Source organism: Patella vulgata, chromosome 1, assembly GCF_932274485.2.
Source record: "Patella vulgata chromosome 1, xgPatVulg1.2, whole genome shotgun sequence".
Lineage (NCBI taxonomy): Eukaryota > Metazoa > Mollusca > Gastropoda > Patellidae > Patella > Patella vulgata.
The window spans coordinates 94,715,525-94,742,273 of NC_065879.2; the positions used below are offsets into that span (position 1 = coordinate 94,715,525).

General features: G+C 36.6%; 1 protein-coding gene and 1 long non-coding RNA gene across 2 annotated transcripts; one reads left to right on the forward strand and one right to left on the reverse strand.

Moving 5' to 3' along the window:
- Positions 1-673: 673 nt before the first annotated feature.
- LOC126818617 (zinc finger protein 239) lies at positions 674-7,532 on the forward strand. The gene is made up of 2 exons (XM_050546132.1): positions 674-808; positions 5,964-7,532. Exons 1-2 carry the CDS (start codon positions 806-808, stop codon positions 6,972-6,974), a joined length of 1,014 nt encoding a protein of 337 aa, XP_050402089.1. The 5' UTR covers positions 674-805; the 3' UTR covers positions 6,975-7,532.
- Positions 7,533-15,934: 8,402 nt separating this feature from the next.
- Positions 15,935-24,461, reverse strand: LOC126818914 (uncharacterized). Its single transcript, XR_007679409.2, has 2 exons — positions 20,864-24,461; positions 15,935-19,771 (listed from the first exon to the last, which is right to left on the reverse strand). It is a non-coding gene; the product is annotated as an uncharacterized LOC126818914 (long non-coding RNA).
- Between the last annotated feature and the right edge of the window lie 2,288 nt (positions 24,462-26,749).

Sequence of the window (26,749 nt, forward strand, 5' to 3'; positions counted from 1 at the left end):
CACTTAGCCACGTGATCCCCTAGCTAAGGTAATATAGCTTTAAAGTATCTAAGGTAATATAACTTTAAAGTATCTAAGGTATATAGACTTAAAGGATCTAAGGTGATATAACTTTGAAAGTTACTAAATTAAAGTTACAATTTCATATTTTCTAAGAAAGTCAAAACATAATTATTTCTATGTCTTTTGCTCAATAGGTTGTCAACTCACTATTATACGATCATAGGTGTCATTCTCACACTTAAAACTCATTTACACCGGAAATAATAACACAATTACCTCAGACTTACCTCCCTTGTTTTCTATTCTCCACCATGGAGTAGTTATCTTCAAACGTTGGAATTTGAAGAAGAAAATGATATTTTTGCCAATTTCTCAACTGGCAATATTGAATTAGGACTGTTTATAGATACCATCTATTTTAAGGCTTTATTTTAATAAATTTTAAAAATATAACTTAAAAATATGAAATTGCAACTTTAATGTAGCTTGAAAGGCGATAGATGAAATAGCTTTAATGTATCTATGGTAATATAGCCTTAAAGTAGTCATGAAAATTTAGGATTAAGATTCAATTACGCGTTGCGTTGGTCGTTTGTGAGTTGTTTGCGTTGGATAGATCCATGACTATATTTAATACACAACTCGTAAGCCGTTCTCTACCGGAAATGACCTTTAGAAAGAACAAAGCCATGGTTTTCTCTTCCTCATTTTCCCTTATTTGTTGAAACAGACTGAACCCCACGAAAGGACAACTTATCAGACAACCAACCATTTGCTGTAGCAGAACTTTACAAACTAAATAATGGTAAGTATTACTGTGTAATGTGCATCTTGCCATATCACCATTCGCACCTTTACCAGTTCCCGTGGTCGTAGAGACTTGAAATTTCCAGGGGATGTTCAGGGGGATAGCCATGACCTCAGCCGAATTGATCAATAACTTTTCATTTTACCCACCCTTTAGGTTCTCATGAGAGATAATTTTATTCGTTCCACGCCCTTTTCTTCTTAGTTGACTATACGGGTTTCAGGTCACGTGATTTTAGCGTGAAATTGGACAGCCAGAGGCTGAAATATACCCCACTTCAATCTACGATTCTGAATTACTATTTAATGTTAAAGGAGCTAAATCGCTAATATTTTGGACCTAGAAATTGACACAAATGGGCCGTAGCGCATACAATAATGTAATAGGAATATATATAAACTGATTTACATTCAATCGTTTCCATTTTTACTCAAATTTCAAATCAGTTAAGTTCGGCGAAATATGTATGAAGTCTCAATCGAATGAAAATTTCTAGCGTCTGGTTATTCTAGTCTACATAGTATTTATTGCGCATACTTGTTGAATGTCTAACCTCGTTCTTCGTGTACCAATGGTAAAATGTTTATTTTGACTTAAATATTGGATATCAGAAGCCCATCTTTTCCCGGTAAGATCACAACATCAATGTTGATTTAAATTGACAAATAATTCGTGTTTTCAATGTTGAAGATTTTGGATGATATTGGGTTAGAGACTTAGCTACTTTAATGTATTACTAGCAAGTATATTGTAATAGTTTCCGTTAATTACATCTAGAGTTATGGCCTTTGTTTCACTTTGTTGAATCTTGTGAACGCTCTAATGACAACAGTTGTCATCCGATCTGTTTGAAATTGATATGCATCATTTAAATTAGTGCAACTAAGATGCCTATTCAATTTCAGCAATTTCCTTTAATTACACCGTGAGTTATGGCCCTTGTTTCACTTTGTTGAACCTTGTGAATGCTCTAACGACAAAAGTTATTATTAGATCTGTATGAAATTTATGTGTATCATTTAGATTAGTAAAACAAAGAAGCTTATTGAATTTCAGCAATTTACGTTAATTACATCTAGAGTTATGGCCCTTGTTTCACTTTGTTGAATCTTGTGAACGCTCTAATGACAACAGTTGTCATCCGATCTGTTTGAAATTGATATGCATCATTTAAATTAGTGCAACTAAGATGCCTATTCAATTTCAGCAATTTCCGTTAATTACACCGTGAGTTATAGACCTTGTTTAACTTTGTTGTACCTTGTGAATGCTTTAAAGACAAAAGTTATTATACGATCTGTATGAAATTTATAGGTATCGTTTAAATAAGTAAAATGAACAAGCCTATTGAGTTCCAGCAAATTTCCGTTAATTACATCTAGAGTTATGGCCCTTGTTTCACATTGTTGAATCTTGTGAACGCTTGAACAACAAAAGTTATCACCCAATCTGTATGAAATTCATATGCATCATTTAAATTAGTGAAATGACGAATTCTATTGAATGTCAGCAATTTCTGTCAATTACTTCTAGAGTTATGGCCCTTGTTTTACTTTGTTGAACCTTGTGAACGTTTGAACGACAAAAGTTATCATCCGATCTGTATGAAATTGATATGCCTGTCGAATTTCAACAGTTTCTGTAATTACTTCCAGAGTTACAGCCCTTGTTTTAGTTTTTAGAACCTTGTGAACCCTCAAATGACGAAAATTATAATGTCATCTGTATGAAATTGTCTATTAAATGCCCCCAAATTACCTACAAAAGAATAAATATACGACCGCCCGGACGATTTAGCTGCTGTGGGCGTATGTTTTGTTGCCTGGCAACCTACCTTTTATCGAGCTATTTCATCCCGGGCTGTTTCATCCCCTTGTTATTATAATAGCAGTCAATTACCTGAGTTGTACTTATCGTTAAAAAAACTGTTAAACACTTACTTATTGTTAAATAAACAATAATGTATGGAATAAATAAGTTTTACTCGTCGATTTTTGTTGATTACCGATCACGGCCGAGATTAGTTCACCACTGTATATTCATATTGTTTATTCGTATTGTTAGTTAATTTCCGTTATGATTTTTGATTAGTTCACCGATGGTTTTGTAATAAAGTATACCCGTATTGTTTGTTAGTTTATGATGTCTAACATCATTTATCTTCTTTATGAAAAGGTGTTTTATAATTACATATTGACAGCTGAATCACTGGCCAAAAATACATCGTGGACTCGACGTATTACACAATAATCAACTAAATTGCGCAGGAGCCCCTTTTAAATAAGACAAATTAAATTGATATTATGTCGAAACCATAATTAATTTTAAAACTGATCGTTGATTTAATTTCTGTACACGAAATGAAACGAAACATCTCCAAATATAAGAAATCCGAATAAGAATTAATTTAGAATACCAAAATGCAAATCGTAACACATTGTGGTCTAAACTGTGTGATAAGTTATAAAATAAATCGTAAATCAATGGAACCTGTTGTAAGGTGGACACTGCATGCTTTCTTTTAACGTTGGGTTATTTGAGACGCAGGTAGTCTGAACATCTAAAGATAGCCTAACATGTGACGAAATTGCAATTTTATCCTTTGATCTGTTCTATCACTGATGAATTTCAACAAATTTTTTTTTTGGTAAGTCAAATAAATTTTAAAGTGTTTCTTACGATAGTAAGTAGTAAGAAGTCTTTAATTTCATAAAATTGCAAAGTCACGTGGATCACATGACTTTTGAGCATATAAAGATGAAAAACCTGAAAAACACATGCAAACACAAACTCGTGAGGTTAATCGATGCAAGTTTGTTTAAACTGAACACGCACACGTAACTTGAACTGGAAAAACAAATTAAAATTGTTATCTTCATCTTTGTTAGAAAATGCCGCGCCTTTCAAATGTAGAACGTCTACGTGCTATAGGTAGGCTCTATGCTGGTCAGTCTGTGGTCACTGTTGCAAAAGCCTTTAATTGTTCACGCCAGACAATAATTAATCTTAGAATGAGAGTGCTTCAAACTGGAACTATTGCCGACCGCCCAAGGGCGGCAGCGCCACGTCTGACGTCACTCCAGGAAGATCAAGCAATACGATTACGTCATCTTAGAAACAGATTTGTCACTGCAACCTCCACAAGTAGAGAGATGTTTGGTGGAAGGGTAACTGCACAAACTGTTCGAAATCGCTTGCAGACTGCTGGTCTTCGAGCTCGGAGGCCCTATAATGGACCAATATTGACACCTCTTCATCGTCGTAACCGACTTGTGTGGGCCACAAGACACATAAGATGTACATGTACTCAAAGACAGTGGAATTCGGTTGTCTTTAGTGACGAATCTCGATTCACTTTGAGATTTGCCGATGGCAGGGCCCGAGTGTACCGCAGACGGGGTGAACGTTATGCTCAAGTATGCATCAGAGAAGTTGACCGATTTGGTGGCGGCAGCAGCATGGTTTGGGGTTTTTTTTGTGCACATGGACGTTCTCCTCTTGTTGTTGTCCAAGGGAACTTAAATGCTGTCCAGTACAGGGATCAGATTTTTCAACCTGTTCTTTTTCAGTTTATGCAGAGACATGGACCTGGACTAACGTTTCAACAAGACAATGCTCGACCCCATAAAGCAATTGCTACCCAGAATTTTATAAGAAATGTCGGTGTCCAAGTCCTGGATTGACCGTCGCTTAGCCCCGATCTTAATCCTATTGAACACATCTGGGACGAACTGGGTCGACGTGTTCGTCAGCAAGTGAATCCACCACTGACGTTGCAGGACCTTCAACATGCTCTTGCTGAGCAGTGGCGACGTCTTCCTCGGGTAGTGTTTACTAATGTTCTGAGATCCATGAGAAGACGTTGTGTGGCAGTACGGGACGCTAGAGGAGGCCATAACCGTTACTAAACACTTTATTCCGATTGTTCTCCAAGTCTGTGATTTTCATTTTTGGGGGTACTGTGACATCACAAACGTTATCGATGTCAAGGACTTTCGACGAGACGTATTCTTGCTTTCTGTTGATGTCAAGGTCGTCTGTGCACAACATAAAACTAAAAAAGTTGCCTTAAACCAAATATTAAAAATCTAGTCCCAAAAATCCTGAGTGTCAAGTTTTTAATTTGGCTGAGTATAGTTTAACCAACATGGATGTAAATGACTATACAGTGTATTACAAGTTGAATGTTTTGCTATGAGAATCGCTCGATTGTAAGCAATGTAATTTTAGTGAAATTGGTGTCGAGAATTGGTGTGGATTCGGAAAATAAACTAAAGCGTATACAAAGAAAGAAGTTGGACACTATTCATATTAAAATTGCATAGAAATCGTATAAATAATTTTCCATTGTTACGGCTCACTTCATTGGTGATTCCGCACCTTAGTTTCCGGGGGATTTCCACATAGAACCAATCAAACGATAGATGACATTTTTGTGATACCCCAAAATCCGACAATTACAGCCGTAGAAAACAGGATTTATCTGATTTGCTTACTGAAATTTTCTAAATTTCGACTAAATATAGCCTCCAGATTATAAATATTTGACATATTATCATTCAAATTATTACCATATTACTAAATCTTAGCAGACTATAACGTGCAGATTTGAGTTTTAAAATTGATACTAGTAATTCTAAAGGGAAAATACCGCTTATGACGTCACTCAGATATGACTGAAAAGCACTTATTTTGGTGCCATGGCACGCACTGACTGGTATAGAGCATTTTGATTACATTATTGACATCGATCTTGAATTTTAAAATTCCATAACTTTAGATCTAATTAGAAATTTTTGATGAAATAAAAAAAAAATGAGTAGCATTTTATGTATATTTTCACAAAATATTTTTAAAAAATGACTTTAGATCTATTTAGAATTGTTTGATGAAATAAAAAAAAATGGGTAGCATTTTATATATATTTTCACAAAATATTTTTAAAAAATGATTTTAGATCTATTTAGAATTTTTTGATGAAATAAAAAAAAATGGGTAGCATTTTATATATATTTTCACAAAATATTTAAAAAAAATTTTTTTCTGTCATTTAAAGCTTTGACCTGAAAACCCTATTGACTTTTTAGACTTGAATAACAAGACACTAAGACGGATTCCGACACACTGATGTTATAACTTTTATATATTACAGGAAACTGGTGGTGTTAAAACATTTTATCAGTGTGTTGTGTGTGATGAGTTTTTTCAACAATATGATGATTTAGAAAAACATTCCAAAATACATGTTAAAGAAGAGAAAACTGATGATGTAGATGAATATTGTCATGTTAAAGAAGAGAAAACTGATGATGTAGATGAATATTGGGATGTTAAAGAAGAGAAAACTGATGATTTAGAAAAACACAATAAGATGCATGTCAAAGAAGAGAAAACTGATGATATAGATGAATATTGTCATGTTAAAGAAGAGAAAACAGATGATATTGAAACTGTTTATCAGTGTAATTTGTGTGATGAAGAATTTAAGTCAGAAACAGATTTAGAAAAACACTGTGAAATACATGTTAGTGAACAAGGGCAGGTCAGAACTCAAACAGGTGAAAAACCTTATAAATGTGATGTTTGTAATAAATCATTTCCTGGGAAAGGTCATCTACAGACACATAGGAGAATTCATACTGGTGAAAAACCTTATAAATGTGATGTTTGTAGTAAATCATTTAACACTTTTGGCTATCTGCAGTCACACATAAGAATTCATACTGGTGAAAAACCTTATAAATGTGATATTTGTAGTAAATCATTCACAGCTAGTAGTTGTCTACAGAAGCACATCAGAATTCATACAGGTGAAAGACCTTATAAATGTGATGTTTGTAGTAAATCATTCACAGCTAGTAGTCGTCTACAGAGACACATCAGAACTCATACTGGTGCAAAACCATATAAATGTGGTGTTTGTGATAAATCATTTACTGAGAGTGGAAGTCTACAGAGACATGTCAGAATTCATACTGGTGAAAAACCTTATAAATGTAAAGTTTGTAGTAAATCATTTAATAATAGTACTGGTCTTCAGCAACACATAAAAATTCATACTGGTGAAAAACCTTATAAATGTGATGTTTGTAGTAAATCATTCACCACTAATGGTAATCTACACAAACACATGAGAAATCATACTAAAGAAAAAAACGTTTAATTGTGATGTCTGTAGTAAATCATTTTCTGACAGCAGTATTCTGGAGAAACACATTAGAATTCATACTGGGAAAAAAAATCTTTTAGATGTGATGTTTGTTAAATTAAAAAAGAGTAATCAATAAAATGTAAATGAAATGAAATGTGGTTTTACATCCTACTGTTTAAAACCTTGAACTAAAATAAAAAAGAGTAATCAATAAAATGAAATGGAGTAATCAATAAAATGAAATGGGGGTTTAATGTCCTACTGTTCTGCTCCGAACTGAGCTGAAGAAGGGAGTAGTAAAATACGGTACTTAAAGGGGTATTTCCGGTAGGGGTTATCTTCCCCTGTTTTGTTTACCTTAGCAACGTCTGAAGAGTTATCCCCCTTTTATTATGGGCGTGGTCCGCCTTTTTTTAAAGGGGTGGGTGTTAACGGTTAATTGTAGTGCCGATGGAAACCCGTGGCAACTAGGTAATATGAAGTTGTGAGTTTAAATTTGAATTGTGGATAGGGCGGGGGGGGGGGTCACCTTAATGAGCGTGCGTAGTTCACCTCGATCCCGCCCAGTCCAGCCCGCCCGCGGACGCTCTGATCATATTTTTATTCAATGTATTATTGGTGGTGTGAAACAAAATGTTTTATTTGTACCGCACATGGGCCCCGCCTCGCCACGCCCCAACGTCTTTTTCGTCGTCGCTTCAACCCAAAGACCAAAACATGTCCTAAAAGACATTCCCGTCAATTGTATAGTTAATTGTATTTGTTCATTTAGTCTTGTTATTTCCTCATTTAGTTGATTATTTATAATCTAATTATTCATAATCTAATTACTTTTTTTTTCATGAATTCTTTTTCATGAATTTCTTTTCATGAATTATTCATAATTCAATTATTTTTTCATTATTTTATTAATTAATTTCTTTTCATTAATTTTTTTTTCATTAATTCTTTTTTTTTTCATTGATTCTTTTTTTTCCATTATTTTTTGGGGTTTTTTTAAATTTATTTTTATTTATTTAAATTTATTTTTATTTATTTAAATTTATTTTTATTTATTTCAATTTGGTTAAATTATTTACTGGTCTGGTGGTAGTTCTCAATTTGATCTTTTGAATTTCACGACCAAAATTTGGTTTTAAATAAGAGAAATGAAACGAGTTTTAACGTCCATACTGACTAATAGGGACTAGATTAATATTTTGAAACTTGAATATTCTCAGATGTCACCAATCAAATAATTGTAGTCATTTGTAGTATTAAGTAATATATTAATTAGTATATTAATTGTTTATATCAATTGTTTATATTAATACAAGCTGTACATCGTTAAGGTATGAGAAATGTTTTAAAATGATAATTGTAGTCATTATCGTATTAATTAATATGTTAATTAGTATATTAATTGTTTTATATTAATTTAGGTTAGTCTAACCCTAACGTACTTAAATGTTTTTATTTTAGCATTTGAAATATATTTAAGAAAAATAAAAGTGGTTACTTCTTTAAAAACCAGGTTAATATTACATTATGTATTTAAAAGATGTTTTAACAGATGTTTTTCGGGGTAGTAGGTGAACTTTTGACCGATATTCTAAAAAATGCCATGAACCTTTTTAAATAAGCCAATAACCTATATTCCTTCTATGCCAGTTTTTTTTTTGCCGTAAGAAAATGGCTTTAAAAAAACAAAAATGACCAGATAATTGTAGTAATTAACGTATTAATTAATATGCGAATTAGTATATTAATTGTTTTATATTAATCGAGGTTAATTAAACTCACGTACTTGTTAAAAGATTACAAGCTGTATGTCGTTAACAGATGAGAAAATGTTTTAAAAGTAAAAGTAGTATTAAGTATTATTTTATGATCAGCAGTGGAATACCGCGTTTTATCAGTGAAATAAAAGTGTTATTCCACTGGCTAGTTGTTTTTACCTAAAATGATTGTAAAATCATAAAATAAATAGAACATTTGTCGTTTTGTCGTGAATAACATATTTTATTTCATCTCTAAGCAAGAAAACGTTTATATTTTCACTCATGCTACGCATTCGTGAAAATATAAGTTTTCTTGCTTCTCGATGAAATAAAATATGTTATTCACTCTAAAACGACAAATATCCTCTATATATGTTAATTAGTATATCAATTGTTTATATTAATTGCGGTTAATTAAACTCGTGTACTTGTTTAAATAAATACAAGCTGTACATCGTTAAGGTATGAGAAATGTTTTAAAATGATAATTGTAGTCATTATCGTATTAATTAATATGTTAATTAGTATATTAATTGTTTTATATTAATTCGGGTTAGTCTAACCCTAACATACTTAAATGTTTTTATTTTAGCATTTGAAATATATTTAAGAAAAATAAAATTGGTTAGTTCTTTAAAAACCAGATTAATAATATTAATATTACATTATGTATTTAACAGATGTTTTTCGGGGTAGTAGGTGAACTTTTGACCGATATTCTAAAAAATGCAATGGACCTTTTTAAATATGCCAATAACCTCTATATTCCTTCTAGGCCAGTTATTTTTATTTATTTTTTTGCCGAGTTGTTAAAAAATTACAATCTCTATGCTGTTGACGCGTAAGAAAATGTTTTTTTAAAAAATGACCAGATCATTGTAGTAATTAACGTAATAATTAATATGCGAATTAATTATATTATTTTATATTGATTAGGGTTAGTTAAAACCGACATACTTCAGTAAGATTTTTTTTTATCTTAGCCTTTGAAATATATTTAACAAAAAATATAAGAGGTGACCTGTTTTAAAACAAACTGACGGCTAACACTAGATAATGTACTTAACAGATGTTCTAACCGATGGCTTTTGATTTTAAACTAGATAAAACATAATATCTTGCAGTAAAACATTCCATCCACATATATGTGTGTTACATACAGATGTGATCATGTGATCTGTTTAAAAAAAAGGAGCGGCTTATTTAGAAGCTGATGACGAAGCACCATTCCTTTGTTCAATGCCAATCTTTCAGTTCTTCGCGTGGTGGTTGACCTTTGGACCGATATACTAAAACTTAATCTGGAACTATTTGTAAACTTTTCCATTGACCTGATTTCATCTAAAATGCAAATGACTTGCGAAATACACAATTGTCATTGGTTTTCTAGGTCTTGCATGAAATGGAAATTCACCGAACATGCAAATAATTTGTGACATACACTCCCTCATTGGTTCTGTTAGATGACCTTTATGCCGTCTGAACCGTATATGTAAATGACCTTGTTTCTGTGGTATATAACCACGATTCCATAAGACCTTCTTACCATTTTTCAAACTTGTGTATCAAAGGAATCCCTTCTATCCTTATAGATTTTTCATTCATTAGTTGTTGTTTTTTCAATAAGTGATGTACATATGATTTATTTTAATTTGTTAAAATCATTTACCTATTATTTGTAGATATTTTTTTTAATTTGATGGAAAGTTTGCTTCTGTAGTCAAATGTTTGAAATTTGAACAATATTTTATCTGCTGATAGTTTTATATTTAATGAAAGGTTTTAATAAAATGTGGTGGTATGATGAATCTGTTCCAATATTTGAATTATGAAAATAGTATGACCAAGTTTCCATGACCGAAATATGTTCTTTATATAAATGGGTTTTATTTTCGTTACACAGTATTTTAGATTCGATTTATATATACTATTCAAAAAAAGTAGGGGATATTTGTTTTTGGGGGCATAATACTAAAATATGCAAATGACTACGAAAAAAGTCACTATAGAACCTAACAGAAGAAACATTTCCAGTTACATGTGACGCCCAAACGCACCAATAGCTACCGCATGGAATGCAGGTGATGCTTGGGATCATCATGGGGGTCCAACCCAAGATTTGCACGACTCTGACTTTGAATGTTACAGTCATTGTGGCATTGAATTCCAGGGTGGAAACATCAGTTTAATTGTTTTAGTGACCAGAAAACAAATTTTGATATGCGTCAGCTTACCCAAAATGAAAGGTTACGTGCCCTTGGCATGCTACAGATCGGCACAACACAGGCGGTTGTGGCGCGGACGATGAATGTTTCTCAGTCTGTCATAAGCAGGCTATGGTCCAGATACCGTGATACACAATCTGTACAGGACAGACCACGCTCAGGGCGACAACTCAAGCCCAGGATCGATTTATCCGTACCTTGGCCTTGAGAAATCGTGTCATCACAGCAAATCAGATCAGCGCTCGTCTTCAAACAGACACTGGTGTGAGAGTGAGTGGCCAGACGATTCGGAATCGACTGCATAGGGGTCACCTTCGCGCCCGACGTCCTCGCGTGATCCCGTGTTTGAGATATCATCACATTCAGGCAAGACGTCGTTGGTGTAGGGATCGTCAACACTGGGATAATCGACGCTGGAGCAATGTGATGTTTTCAGATGTGTCAAGGTTCACTGTTGATTTTTTGGACAGACGTAGGAGGGTGTGGCGTCGTCGAAACGAGCGCTTCCAAGACGTTAACGTCATCAGACATGATCGATTTGGGGGTGGTTCTGTTATGGTGTGGGGAGGCATCACTGTTGCTGGAAGAACGGCTTTACATGTTGTTGCATGGCGTGTTACAGGCCAGTACTACCGGGACAACATCTTGGCAGTCCATGTTGTGCCGTTCGCACGACGTCATGGCCGCCGTTTCATCTTCCAGGATGACAACGCAAGATGTCACAGGGCCAGGATCGTTACAGGTTACCTCCGACAACAGAACATCACCACATTACCTTGGCCAGCACTGAGTCCCAACCTCTCCCCCATCGAGCATGTCTGGGACATGCTTGGACAGAGGTTACGTCAACGTCAACAACGTCCTGCCAATGTCCAAGAACTTGCTGCTGCGTTGCAACAGGAATGGGACAATCTGGACCAAAATGACCTTAGACGTCTCATTAGGAGTATGCCACGTCGGATCAATGCTTGTTTGGCAAACAGAGGAGGATTTACCCGTTACTGACTTGGTTGTGATGCTGTGGTAACTTTGCTGTTTGACCCCGGGTATCATTTTACCCTTATAATGGTCAGTCTGTGCCTTACTTAGTCTAACGATCATTTGGAATAAATCGATGAATGTGAACTTCATTTCATTTTGTCATTTGTTTCTTCGTCAGTTTCATTAGGTGACTTTAATAACACTTAAAAATCAAATATCCCCTACTTTTTTTGAATAGTATATTATAGCGGTGGTCACTGTTATCTTGTATGGAGTTATGACATGTTTTAGCACCATGTAATTTAATATCTTTGAGAACTAAAGAAAATGTCTTCTGTAAAGGCAATTTGGAGACTATTTTTAATTAACACCTGTTTTTTAGTTGTGACATATGTTTTAATCATCAAAATAAAAGTCAAGCACCTTGGTGTCATTTGATATTCTTGAGAACCAAAGAATATGTCTTTGGCGTGGGAAAGTTTGGCATGTGTTATATAACCAGTGTCTTAGCTGTGTCAGATGGTTTAGCTATCAAATTACAAGGCAACACGACTTTGGTGTCATCTGATATTCTTGAGAATTGAAGAATGCGTCTGTTGCGTGGGAAAGTTTGACAGGCGTTTTTATTGCCAGTGCCTTAACTGTGCCAGATGTTTAAAATGTTTTCAAAGTATTTGCTTTTTTTTGACAAAAGATTTTGGACAAAGAAAATTTGAATTTGCTTAAGTAAATCCATCTTAATAAATGATGACTCCCAACACACACACGCATGCACAAACACACACTCGGTTCCCAACATGCACACATACACAGATTCGCCAACCACACTCATAGGTTGCCACACCCACACACAACCCTCCCAACACATACACAGTGCTCAACATGCACACATACACAGACACACCCACTACACTCAACCCTCCCACCACACACGCTCTAATTGACTGGGACACTGACACACAATCACCCACAAATCATCTTAACTGTCAAATATAGAGAATGTAATTCAATGTTAAAAAAACGTACCTACGTATACGTGGCACGAATTATATACCCGTCATAAAATTTACACATTTCCCAGCGCTTGGAAATATATGACACCATACTATACTATTCGAAAAAAGTAGGGGATATTTGATTTTGGGGGCATAATACTAAAATATGAAAATGACTACGAAAAAAGTCACTATAGAACCTAACAGAAGAAACATTTCCAGTTACATGTGACGCCCAAACGCACCAATAGCTACCGCATGGAATGCAGGTGATGCTTGGGATCATCATGGGGGTCCAACCCAAGATTTGCACGACTCTGACTTTGAATGTTACAGTCATTGTGGCATTGAATTCCAGGGTGGAAACATCAGTTTAATTGTTTTAGTGACCAGAAAACAAATTTTGATATGCGTCAGCTTACCCAAAATGAAAGGTTACGTGCCCTTGGCATGCTACAGATCGGCACAACACAGGCGGTTGTGGCGCGGACGATGAATGTTTCTCAGTCTGTCATAAGCAGGCTATGGTCCAGATACCGTGATACACAATCTGTACAGGACAGACCACGCTCAGGGCGACAACTCAAGCCCAGGATCGATTTATCCGTACCTTGGCCTTGAGAAATCGTGTCATCACAGCAAATCAGATCAGCGCTCGTCTTCAAACAGACACTGGTGTGAGAGTGAGTGGCCAGACGATTCGGAATCGACTGCATAGGGGTCCACCTTCGCGCCCGACGTCCTCGCGTGATCCCTTGTTTGAGAGATCATCACATTCAGGCAAGACGTCGTTGGTGTAGGGATCGTCAACACTGGGATAATCGACGCTGGAGCAATGTGATGTTTTCAGATGAGTCAAGGTTCACTGTTGATTTTTTGGACAGACGTAGGAGGGTGTGGCGTCGTCGAAACGAGCGCTTCCAAGACGTTAACGTCATCAGACATGATCGATTTGGGGGTGGTTCTGTTATGGTGTGGGGAGGCATCACTGTTGCTGGAAGAACGGCTTTACATGTTGTTGCAGGGCGTGTTACAGGCCAGTACTACCGGGACAACATCTTGGCAGTCCATGTTGTGCCGTTCGCACGACGTCATGGCCGCCGTTTCATCTTCCAGGATGACAACGCAAGATGTCACAGGGCCAGGATCGTTACAGGTTACCTCCAACAACAGAACATCACCTTGGCCAGCACTGAGTCCCGACCTCTCCCCCATCGAGCATGTCTGGGACATGCTTGGACAGAGGTTACGTCAACGTCAACAACGTCCTGCCAATGTCCAAGAACTTGCTGCTGCGTTGCAACAGGAATGGGACAATCTGGACCGAAATGACCTTAGACGTCTCATTAGGAGTATGCCACGTCGGATCAATGCTTGTTTGGCAAACAGAGGAGGATTTACCCGTTACTGACTTGGTTGTGATGCTGTGGTAACTTTGCTGTTTGACCCCGGGTATCATTTTAACTTATAATGGTCAGTCTGTGCCTTACTTAGTCTAACGATCATTTGGAATAAATCGATGAATGTGAACTTCATTTCATTTTGTCATTTGTTTCTTCGTCAGTTTCATTAGGTGACTTTAATAACACTTAAAAATCAAATATCCCCTACTTTTTTTGAATAGTATATAAAGAAAAGGGTTCATTATAACATTTATTTAATTTCATCAGGTATTTTTATTTTTATATAATTCATATAATTTTTTTTATTTTCACTTTTTGTAGGTTTTCCAGGCAATCATAGAACTGCTATCAACAACACCCGCTGTTAAATCGTTCGTTGTGGACTTCGAGACGGGGATATGGCAGGCGCTACGAACCGTCTTCGAAGATCCGATTATCCAAGGTTGTGCCTTTCACAATATATATATTTTTGTTTGCTTACAATTACGCGATGGTATATATAAATTCGTGCCATTTTTGCCATCAGGGCATATGTTACCGGATTTTACGACACTGTGGGAGAAGGCAGAGAATGAACAAATATACCTGGATTGAAAATACCGTGTGGCCAATTTCGTCGTGGTGTATGTTTGGCCTAACCATCCGGACCAACAACGACGTAGAAGGCTGGCATAAACCAGAAAGGTAATCTGCAGTTTTATTTGTTGATAACCCTGTTATACAAGGGAGTCAGCCCCCACATAACAATATGATGTTAATTTTACGTTACATTTACGTAAAAATGGTTAGTCAGTTTACCATCATTTTGCTCATCTTTTTAACGATAATTTTACGTCAGGAAATGACGTTAATCTAACGTAAACTTTACGTCATTTTTACGTTATATTTACGTCATTTTCTGACGTAAATCTAACGTAAACTTTACGTCATTTTCTGACGTAAATCTAACGTAAAATTTGCGTAAAGTTTACGTCATTTTCGTTAGATTTACGTCAGAAAATGACGTAAACTTTACGTTAGATTTACGTCAGAAAATGATGTAAATATAACATAAAAATGACGTAAACTTTACGCTAGATTAACGTCATTTCCTGACGTTAAATTGTCGTTAAAAGGATGAGCAAAATGATGGATATCTAACCGACCATTATAACGTAAATCTAACATTAAATTAACATCATTTACGGATGCAATTCTAATGTCAAATTTTGATGAGCATTAAAACCTTCAAAATTATTCATTATTCGCCGCAGTAAATGGGAAGTACATTCAACCAATAATCAAATTTTCCTGACCCGTGGGTGAGGCTAAAAGTTGAGTGGTCCAACGTGTGCGCTTTAGATCATAAGGTCTGTCATTGAGTCAAGTGGTTTCTTTCCACACCCAACTTGAACATGGGTTTTCTCTGGGTCCTCCTACTACTAAAGATTCCTGGTGCGGATGAATTATTCAACTTGAATTGAATCACTTAGTCCCAAAGGACAGTTTATGTCTATTGGATGTTTTACCCCACTGCTCTCTATCTACCCATAACCAGTCAGAATTCTAAATGTATTGCACAGAAAAGTTAAAAATCTAGCAGAATTATATGACAAAATATACTACAAGTATGTATACATATACTTTATTTAAAAGACAAAAATATAATGTTATAAAATACAAAATACACATTTAAATATTAACAGTTTTTATCCACAGCTGTTTGAGAAATGAAGACGGGCATATGCCACACAGTGTGCAGAGCTATGGCGTACTCTTATATAAAATTCCAACTGCCAAGGGATCTTTCACACACACACACTTGAGTTTACACTGTACCTTGGGTTTTTTTTGTCCCTTCCGTATGACTAGTCAGCCATCCATGTCAGGTCCTCTGTCCGGCATCACTGACAAGGGAAAATGTTCAAGAAAAAGGTCTACATTAGCGCTATGAAAGTGTTGATATGCATATAAGAAAGAAAAAACTGGGATATTGACCAAATTGGGCCAAAACCTATAGCCTCTATCTTATTTGCTCAAGGTATTGATGGAATAGGAGTTAACTTTGGAATGAGTGAAATGAAATGGGGTTTAATGTCCTATTCCGACAGGGCTAATGACATGGAAATATGCTATACAGTGTCCTATTATGGAATTTTTTCCAGACAGTGGCGCTAAAGCCTACTCTTATATCGAATTCAAACTGCCAAGGGATCTTTCACGTGCGAACCAATGTGTGCACAGGACCTCGGTCATTCGTACCTTCCAAACGACTAGACAGCTGTCCCTCCTTGTCAGGCCCTCTGTCCTGCACCTCTGACAAGGGGAGGAAACCAAGTCTGGAAATCACGAAGAATTTTCTCGGCCGACACTGGAATGGAATGTTGTGGAATACTGAATATTGATAGGTTTTGTCCTCTCATGATTCCAGTGTGTAACACAAATTTGAAAAAGATCAATTAAGAATAAACACAGCATCTATTGCATTTGAAAAAAGGAGAATTAACCAAGGAAGGCAAAGTCCTGAAAAGCTGTATATTGATAATGCTTGTCCTCTCACAATCGGAATGATTCACATTTCACACCCAGTGTACGGACAAACAGGGCCAAAATTGATATGTGGGTGTATATACAAAGATATATACTACACCAATATTACATGTGTTGCAGAATTGGTTTAACACATTTCAAATATAATTGTAACACGGATATTTGCAATGGTTGATCCATGACAAAAGATTTGAAATATTTTGAAGAGACGCAAAAGGTTACGCCATACAGTGTGCTATGAGGGAAATTTTGCCCAGGCAGCAGCGCTATGGCCTACTCTTGTATCGAATTCCAACTGCCAATGTGTACACTGGACCTTGTTTTTTTTGTCCCATCCAAACGACTAGACAGCTGTCCTCGTCAGGCCCTCCGTCCTGCATCACTGACAATGAGAAACCACACCGGAAAATCAGGATGAACTTTCTCGGCCAATGCAGGGATCGAACACCCGACCTCAAGGCTAGCGAGTCAGCGTCTTACCCACTTAGCCACATGATCCCCCCTTGGCCTATGTATATGTAGAGATGAATTTTGAGCTACCTTTATATATATCTTTCTATTTTTAAAACCTGCGACAAGTATATTTATATCAAGGATGTAACCCTCTATCGGTTAACCCGTCACAGATTGGTTGCATTGGTGAACCGGTTCAAAATATTCGTTTCATATCATACCTGACCTTCAAATCCAGGAATTGTAGCCACAACGGGGATCACGTTGGTTAAGTCGGTAAGACACTGGCTATCTAGTCTGGAGGTCGGGTGTTCGATCCTTGCATTGGCCGAGAAAGTTACTCCAGATTTTCCGGCGTGGTTCTCCCTTGTCAGTGATGCAGGACAGAGGGCTAGACAAGACAGCTATCTAGTCATTAAAATGGGACAAAAAAATGAGGTCCCATGTACACATTGGCGTGCACGTACAAGAGCCCTTGAAATTAGAATTCGATATAAGAGAAGGCCGTAGTGCCACTGTCCGGGCAAAATTTCCCACATAGCACACTGTATGGCGTATGCCCATCTTCATTAGCCCAGTTCAGAGCAAAACAGTAGGACGTTAAACTTTCATTTCACTAGCCACAGCTCTGTTTTCTTTCACCAAAGGGGGGGGGGGGGGTGGATGGCTGAATGGTTAGCGCGCGCTGTATCATAAAGTCTGTCATTGAGTCGACTGGCGTGGTTTCGAATCCCCGGTTGTACGTGGCAAGGAGTAGGGTCGCCTGTCCAACCTCGTGGGTTTTCTCCGGGTCGTCCGGTGTCCTCCCCCTGCTAAAGACCCCTACGCGCAAGCGAATTATGTAAATGAAAAATTAAACCATGTTAGTCCCGAAATGACCTAGTTTGTGTCCAGTTGACAGTAAACCCCATTTCTCTCTCTCTCTTTTTCACCAAAGGGGGGGATCAAGTGGCTAAGTGGGTGAGACGCTGGCTCGCTAGCCTGGAGGTCGGGTGTTTGATCCCTGTATTGGCCGAGAAAGTTCATCCTGATTTTCCGGCGTGGTTTCCCTTGTCAGTGATGCAGGACAGAGGGACTGACAAGGACAGCTGTCTAGTCGTTATGGGACAAAAAAACGGGGTTCCGTGTAGACATTGGCGTGCACGTAAAAGATCCCTTGGCAGTTGGAATTCGATATAAGAGTAGGCCGTAGCCCCGCTGCCCAGGCAAAATTTCCCTCATAGCACACTGTATGGCATATGCTCGTCTTCATTAGCCCAGGTTAGGAGCAGAACAGTAGGACGTTAAACCCCATTTCATTTCATTTCTTTCACCAAAGACCGCATAAATACTTCATTTAGCACTTGTCATTTGAAACAGTTATAGCATAAGTCGATGTTGAGTATAAGTCAAATTGCCAAATTTTACATTTTTCCGACCTACATCCATAATTAAGTAGAGGCGGTATATAAGACTAATGTTTATCCTAGTCTAATACCGTGCCGGTGTACCCCGAAGAAAAGTTGGGCCATATAAATAATGAGGGTCTGGGACAGTTGTCAATAACACTTGCATTTATAAACAAACATGAATAGTGATGACGAATTAGGATTCAATAAAAAAAAAAACATAGATATGGCCCATGAAGAGAGAAATTTTTCAATAAAAAAAATTAAGAGTGTTGGATATTGAACTGACAATGCAATCAAATGGATTTTCGGAAATGGCATTCTTATATAAATTTCATGGGCGTCAACATCTTGTTTTAGGACTAGTTACCTCCCTTAGACTTTGTTTATGATAATGTAAAAGACCGGATAATCTAGCCTATGACCGATTATTCTCAAATGTTGACAACGCAACCACACTAATATTCGTAGAATATAGAATATTTTTTTCTAGATGATAGAGACTAATAATATGCCAATATTGAAATGTGTGCATAAATATGGTATATACTTAACTACACCAATATTATACCTATGTCATAGAATTTGTTACACACATTACAAATATAATCTTAATAGAGATCTTTGCTATGGTTGATCTATCAGTAAAAATTGGAAGATTTGTAAGGAACGCAAAAGGTTATTGTTTACTGGCTGCAGCAGGGAGCAATAACAGGAACACAGATGATTTTCAACTCACTGATACAACTCAGTTTAAATTTTAAGCCAAAGAGCTGTTATATAATACTGTGACAGGATATCTGCTCTAAACTAACTAGTCATCAAAGAATTGACTGTCAAAAGTTCAGACAGAAAGTATTTTAGGCCTACAATGCTTGTAAAGCTTTGGCCTACATTCTGATGATATTTGTGCTACCATAGATACATATATATTTATATCATTACATTATGTGACAAGTAGTAGTGTTTGGCAAGTAGTAGTGTTGTCTAACTTTCATTATAAAGCCCATATAAATCTTTTTAGAACTTCTTTGTCATTACTGCCACCACGGGTGCTCAAATATACATGTAGGATCTGTAAAAAAAAAAAAAATAAATAAAAAGCAACTTTATACTCCCCAAAAAAACGATATTGGGTTAAACGGCCTACTGTTCAGCTCCAACTGGGCTGACAGCCAACCTACTGTGGATCTGTAATGAAATGGGGTTCAACATCATACTGTGCTGCTCAAACTGGGCTAAAGAAGTTGGACAAATGCTTGAAAGTGTGCTATGATGAAAATTTTGACTGGACCGTGTGTACAAAAGAGCTTGGTTTTTTGTCCTATCCGAACAACTGTACATTAGCCCTTACCAGCCCCTCTGTCTTGCACCAGTTAAAAGAGGAACCATGCCAGAAAATCCTGATGAACTTTCTTGGCCACCACAAGAAAAAATAAGCAGGGGAGTAGGACTGAAACCTTTATGTACAAGTATGTACGGGCAAACTTGTTATTTAATGTTATATCATATAAATAGGCCTATGTATATAAGCTTAAAGTCTTGATTATCCATTTTTCAATTAAATTAAATCATTAACCGCCAGTGTTTGAATCTGTGAACATCTCGAGCACCCGATGGCATTGAGACTTGATTATAGACTTAGCAAGTTAATACATTAAAATGTCTTATAAAAAAATTTAACATTTACAGTCTCAAGAAATACCTACTTAACCTACGTACAATATATAGATTTAGCTCTTGCATTATGCATTATTAAATTTGCAAAAATATCAATACAATAACAACAAAAAAACCCAACCTGAAACACCCATAAAAATGTTTAGAAAATACTACATGTACTTATATTATAATTAGCACAGCCTGAATTTTAACAGTCTACATCATTAAATTAATAAATTCGTTATGTGTTTGATAATTTTTGGATCCAGATTTTTTAAAAACAATTTTGGAACCAGTATTACTTTCGATAACTTAAAGCAATGTTGATTTTGTTTATGAATAGTATGGTTTACGGACAATGTAACTGCATCGTGTTAAAAACAAATACTGACTGTCTGATATACAAAGTTGCGTGCAAACTTTTTCCACGGCCAGATTATTTTTTTATGAACATTAGATCTATCGGTATACTGTCAACGGAAGTTCGCATAAAAAGTGCACTTACCTTCAACTTTACTTTGCTGAATCCAAAATCGTGTGTGTATGTGTGGAATAGCTTTATTTAACTTTAAATCACGGCATCATTTCTTCTTTGGGAAAAATAATTACCTATGCCGCCATTTTAAATCCCAGAATTCCGTACGTTCCGGTCAAACGAACAAACAAAAAATATTTAATAAATAATTGAAGCAATTTTGATAAATAACAACAATAACCGTAACCTATAAAAAAAATATTGTAATGTGAATAGAAATAATATGATATAAACCGATTTAAACACAATCATCAACAGTGAACAGATCGTGACCTTGACCTTGCCCGAGACGATAAAAATATATTTGTACATCTACATGTATTTAGGTCTAAAAATGGCGACTGTTCGTTTGAAAGGCCTGTAATATTTCTGATAATGAATCTATTCATATTATTTGTTTGTATACGCTCTACCATATTTTATATGAGGTTACATGATTACGTTATATTAAAAGAATAATCAAATCGGGTAATTTTAATTTATATTTACTGGTGAAAGGATCATTAATTTTATATTTACTGATGCAAGGTACTATATTTAATAAATTTAATTATAAAAACACTTCATGCATAGTCGGCCTAGGTGTGGACTACTCCTAACATTTGGACAGTGATAACCTTTTAGTAGAGAACAACTTTGCTTTATGAAACAGTTTCCGACAATCATTATTTGTTTTGTCAAATTTATGGGTATCAAAATTGAGAGAGAGAGAAATGGGGTTTAACGTTCACTTGACTCGATGATACAACAAAAAACACAATTACTATTTTAATTAAAGCGACATTTCGTTGAGGGTTCTCTCAACGTTTTCAAGTAAATGATGCTCAATAGTCAATGGGTGCACTCGTCCGCTTGCCAGCCTATCTTTTATAGTCCCATTGGTGCAGAAAAGTAGGAAAATTAAATAAAATTAAATGAGATTAAACATCCTACTGTTTTGCTCTGAGTGAGCTAATGAAGACAGGCATACACTATATACAGTGTACTATGACGGAAACTTTGCACGGATAGCGGCACTATGGCCTACTCTGATATTGAATTACAACTGTCGGAGTGTCTTTTACGTGCATGCCAATATGTACACGAGGACTTGATTTTTCGTATGACCCGAACAACTATACCTTATCCCTTGCCAGATCCTCCGCCCTGCCACAGTCCATAGAAAATTTCCGTCATAGCACTCTGCATTGCGTATGACTATCTTCAATAGTCCGATTGGTTCAGAAAAGTATAAAAATGAATTTTAAATGGGGTTTGAACATCCTACTATTTTGTTCCAAGTGGGCTAATGAAGAAGGGCATATGCTATAATGGTTAAAATGTTGTGATTTCGGGTTAAAATGCCGTGATGTTGGGTTATCGCCTTACGAAGGGTGATATCAGTCACCATATCTACTGGGTTTCTTTAATACTCATATTTATAGTATTTTATAGAGTCAGACTAGTGGACTAGTGAATGCACGGATTAGTGCACCCACAGACTAGTGAACCCGCAGACTAGTAATTGGTAATGATGGAAAAGTGTGTAAAGACATGTTTTACAGGTTGGCGTGCACTTAGAACTATTGGTAATGACTATATGTGGAAATGCTGCTCTCCAGGCAAAATGTCTTTCCTAGCACTTCTTCATTAGTAAGTGCGGTAATGCTGCTGTCCAGGCAAAATTTCTGTCATAGCACATCTTCATTACTAATTTTGATAAAGCCATGGTGGCTAAGTGCGTAAGATGCTGGCTCGGTAATCCGGAGGGCACGTGTTCGATCCCTGCATTGGTGGAGAAAGTTCATCAGGATTTTCCGACATGGTTTCCCCTTGTCAGAGGTGCAGGAACAAGGACAGTAGTCTAGTCACTCAGATGGGACAAAAAACCGAGGTACCATGTATACATTGGCTTGCACGAAAAGATCCCTTGGCAGTTGGATTCGATATTAGTAGACAAAATTTCCCTCATAGCACATTGTATGGTATGTACCTGTCTTCATTAGCCCAGTCGGAGCAGAACAGTAGGACAATAAACCGATTTCATCAGGACAAACCTACAGGAGGAAAAACCTACATTTCACAAACTTAGTAATTAGTAACGGGGGGTTGGATGGCTGAATGGTTAGCGTGCGGGCGCTGTATCATAAAGTCTGTCATTGAGTTGACTGGCGTGGTTTCGAATCCCCGGTTGTACGTGACAAGGAGTAGGGTCGCCTGTCCAACCTCCGGTTTTCTCCCACTGCTAAAGACCCCTACGCGCAAGCGAATTATGTAAATAAAAATTAAACCATATGTTAGTCCCGAAATGACCTAGTTTGTGTCGAGTAGACGTTAAACCCCATTTCTCTCTCTCTCTCTCTCTAGTAATTAGTAACACACTGGCTAGCAAATGAGGGGTTCTGCTCCTAAACTGAGCTAATGAAGATGAGCATATGCCATACAGTATGCTATGAAGGAAATTTTGCCCAGGCAGCGGCGCTATGGCCTACTCTTATATCAAGTTCCAACTACCAAGGGATCTTTCATGTGCACTCCTGTGTGTACACGTGACCTCAGTTTTTCATCCCTGACTAGACAGCTGTTCTTGTCAGGCCCTCCGTCCTGTATCACTGACAAGGGGAAAACACGCAGAAAAATCTGGATGAACTTTCTCAGCCAATGCAGGGATCGAACACCCGACCTCCAGGCTAGCGAGTCAGCGTCTTACCCACTTAGCCAACGTGATCCCCATGTTGGTCGAGAAAGTTCCCTTTGTTAGTAGTGGTGTAGGACAGAGGACCTCAAAAAAACAGTGTCTAGTCCATCACGTGGGTGTGCACGTAAAAGAACCCTTGACATTTGGAATTTGAAATGAGAGTAGATCATTCATTCATTCGTTTTCTCTTTGTGTGTCACCTAGAGACCGCAACTATTAAAGGAGCTAGATCTCTATTCTTGGGCACTTAGAAATGGATACAAAATGTAATGAAATGAAATGGGGTTTAACGTCCAACTGTTCTGCTCCGAACTGGGCTAATGAAGATGGCCATATACACCATACAGTGTGTTATGAGGGAAATTTTGCCCCGACAGTGGCACTACGGCCTACTCTTATATCGAATTCCAACTGTCAAGGGACCTTTTACATGCATGCCAATGTGTACACAGGACCTCGTTTTTTTTTTATCCCATCTGAACAACTAGACAGCTGTCCTTGTCAGGCTCTCCGTCCTGCATCACTGACAAGGGGAAACCACGCCGGAAATCTGGATGAACTTTCTCGGCCAATGCAGGGATCGAACACCCGACCTCCAGGCTAGCGAGCCAGGGTCTTACCCATTTTAATGACTAGACAGCTGTCTTGTCAGGCCCTTAATTGTTAGTATCATGACATTAAACTGACATTTGTTTTACGTTTTACAACTAATATCAGGTATATGTTAGAAAACTAACGTTAGATTTATGTTAGAAAACTAAAGTTAGATTTATGTTATAAAATTAACATTAGATTTACGTTAGAAAACTAACGTTAAATTAACGGTTAAAATTATGACATAAAACTAACATTACATTAACGTTAGAAAACTAACATTATATTAACGTTAGAAAACTAACGTTAGATTTACGTCAGAAAACTAACGTTAGATTTACGTCAGAAAACTAACGTTAGATTTACGTCAGAAAACTAACCATAAACTAACGGTTAGAAACCTGATGTAAAATTTACGTTAGATTAACGTTAGAATTATAACCAATAATACATATATAATTATTATGTCTGAATTCCGACTATATATCAATTGTTAGAATGTGCACACACTTGTAATGTTATTTAATCAAGAAATATTCAAAGGGAAAAAAATTGGTTAGTAATCCGTCATAAAGTTTACGTTACATTTACGTCATTTTCTGACGTAAAAGTAACCATAACCATTATGACGTAAAAGTAACGTAAATTTAACCAAAGAATTTTACCATTATTGGACGCTAACCAAAATCTAACCATAATGACGTAAACTTTACGTAAATCTAACCATCAATGTTAACTGGGCCAGTTGTCTCAACAGATGAAGACGGTATCTCAACAAATGAAGATGGTATCTGAAAAGACATCAAAAGAGACAGACGCGTTCAATCCAGGGAAAACTTTTTTTTTGCCATATGGAAATTATGTAGCGGGGTATAATGTGCTAATTTTCAGTTCGTCTGTTTTCTTGTTATTTAATTAATGGGATTTCAAGTTTTATTTTTCATAGTTAAAAAAGTAAAAAAAAGATGTTATGCAGGGTTGTGGTGTATATACGTTTATATTGTAGTTATTCTTTTGAAGTTTTGTGGGAACTAGGATTTGATTCTTATGTTTGGAATTTATTCTTTGTGTCCTTAGTTTAAAATATTGAGGAGTTACTTTTGTTCTAGAAGGTTTTGTTGTACATTTCACTTGGAGGTTATTTGGGTGGCGCATTTTATTAAAAGATATGAATCCGTATCTTTTCTCACTTTCTTTTTCTGCTTGGATGACTGGTTCGTTCCCCGAGACTCATACAGCTCATTTCCACAAATTGGTAAGACACATTTATATTACATTTACATAAATTTAAAAGACATGAATGCTTGATATGTGACTTTATTTTATGAAATAAAGTGTGTAGAATGAATGATTCTATATTATGATTTTATGAAATAATTTAAGAGCCTTTATCAAAGATGGAAGTGAATCATTGGGTTTACTGTGATATAACTGAGATTGTATAACATTGACTTGTATCATTAGTTTAGTATGGAATGTATTTTTGTTCTTTCAGGGCATGTTGTTATTATTATTCATGAGGTTTTTGACGTTCTTCATGTGATGCTTCATCTTTAACCTGTAACCGCGTTCGCGGAATGATCATTATATTATTGTACATGTAATTATGTGATATTGTTGATATTTATATAAACTTTTAAACCATCTTGTGTTATCATTTGTCCTCACCCTAGCGAGTCTAAACTTTTATTTAGGCGCCGCATATAGCTGCGACATATACACAATGAGGAAGCCATTAGAACGAGCCATCTACTAAAGAAATGTGGATCAATTTATGGTCCGAGCGACTAGGGCGACTTTCGGATGTAGACTATGGTCGCGACTACAGTCTGAACCAGCACCCGAACGCAAATGGTCCGGACCATTGGCTATTCAATATGGCGGCGCCCATGTCAGTTGTTTCGCCTGCTATATTTTCTGCTATTTACTCAATTTTAAAACTATATGTTGACGATTTGGATGAATTAATGCTTTTAAAACATTTTTGTACAAAAATGACTCCACCCGGGTTAACTGGTAACATGGATCATTTCACAAAGTGTTTTGTCGTGGGCCTATATATATTCTCCAAACTAGGTGTTACCATGAACCCTGAAATACGGTCCATGGTGTAAATAACGCATTGACAATTTTATATTTTTCATACAAATCTACAAACGTGTCAGTCTTTTCAGCCATCTTTGAACTATCTCGACCGTCCTCTATCGCATGGTTGAACTAAATGTCATTCGCATGTAGCTATTTCGACTAGAGTACGGAAATCCGTGCAACCGAAGGTCGCCCTGGCCATTAGAAATGAAATGAAATGGGGTTTAACGTCCTACTGTTCTGCACCTAAACTGGGCTATGGAGACGGGCATACGCCATACAGTGTGCTATGAGAGAAATTTTGCCTGGGCAGCGGCACTATCGCCTACTCTTATATGAGGGAAATTTTGCCTGGGCAGCGGGGCTACGGCCTACTCTTATATCGAATTCCAACTGCCAAGGGATCTTTTACGTGCACGCCAGTATGTAAACGGGACCTCGGTTTTTTTTTTATCCCATCCGAACGACTAGACAGCTGTCCTTGTCAGGCCCCCCCC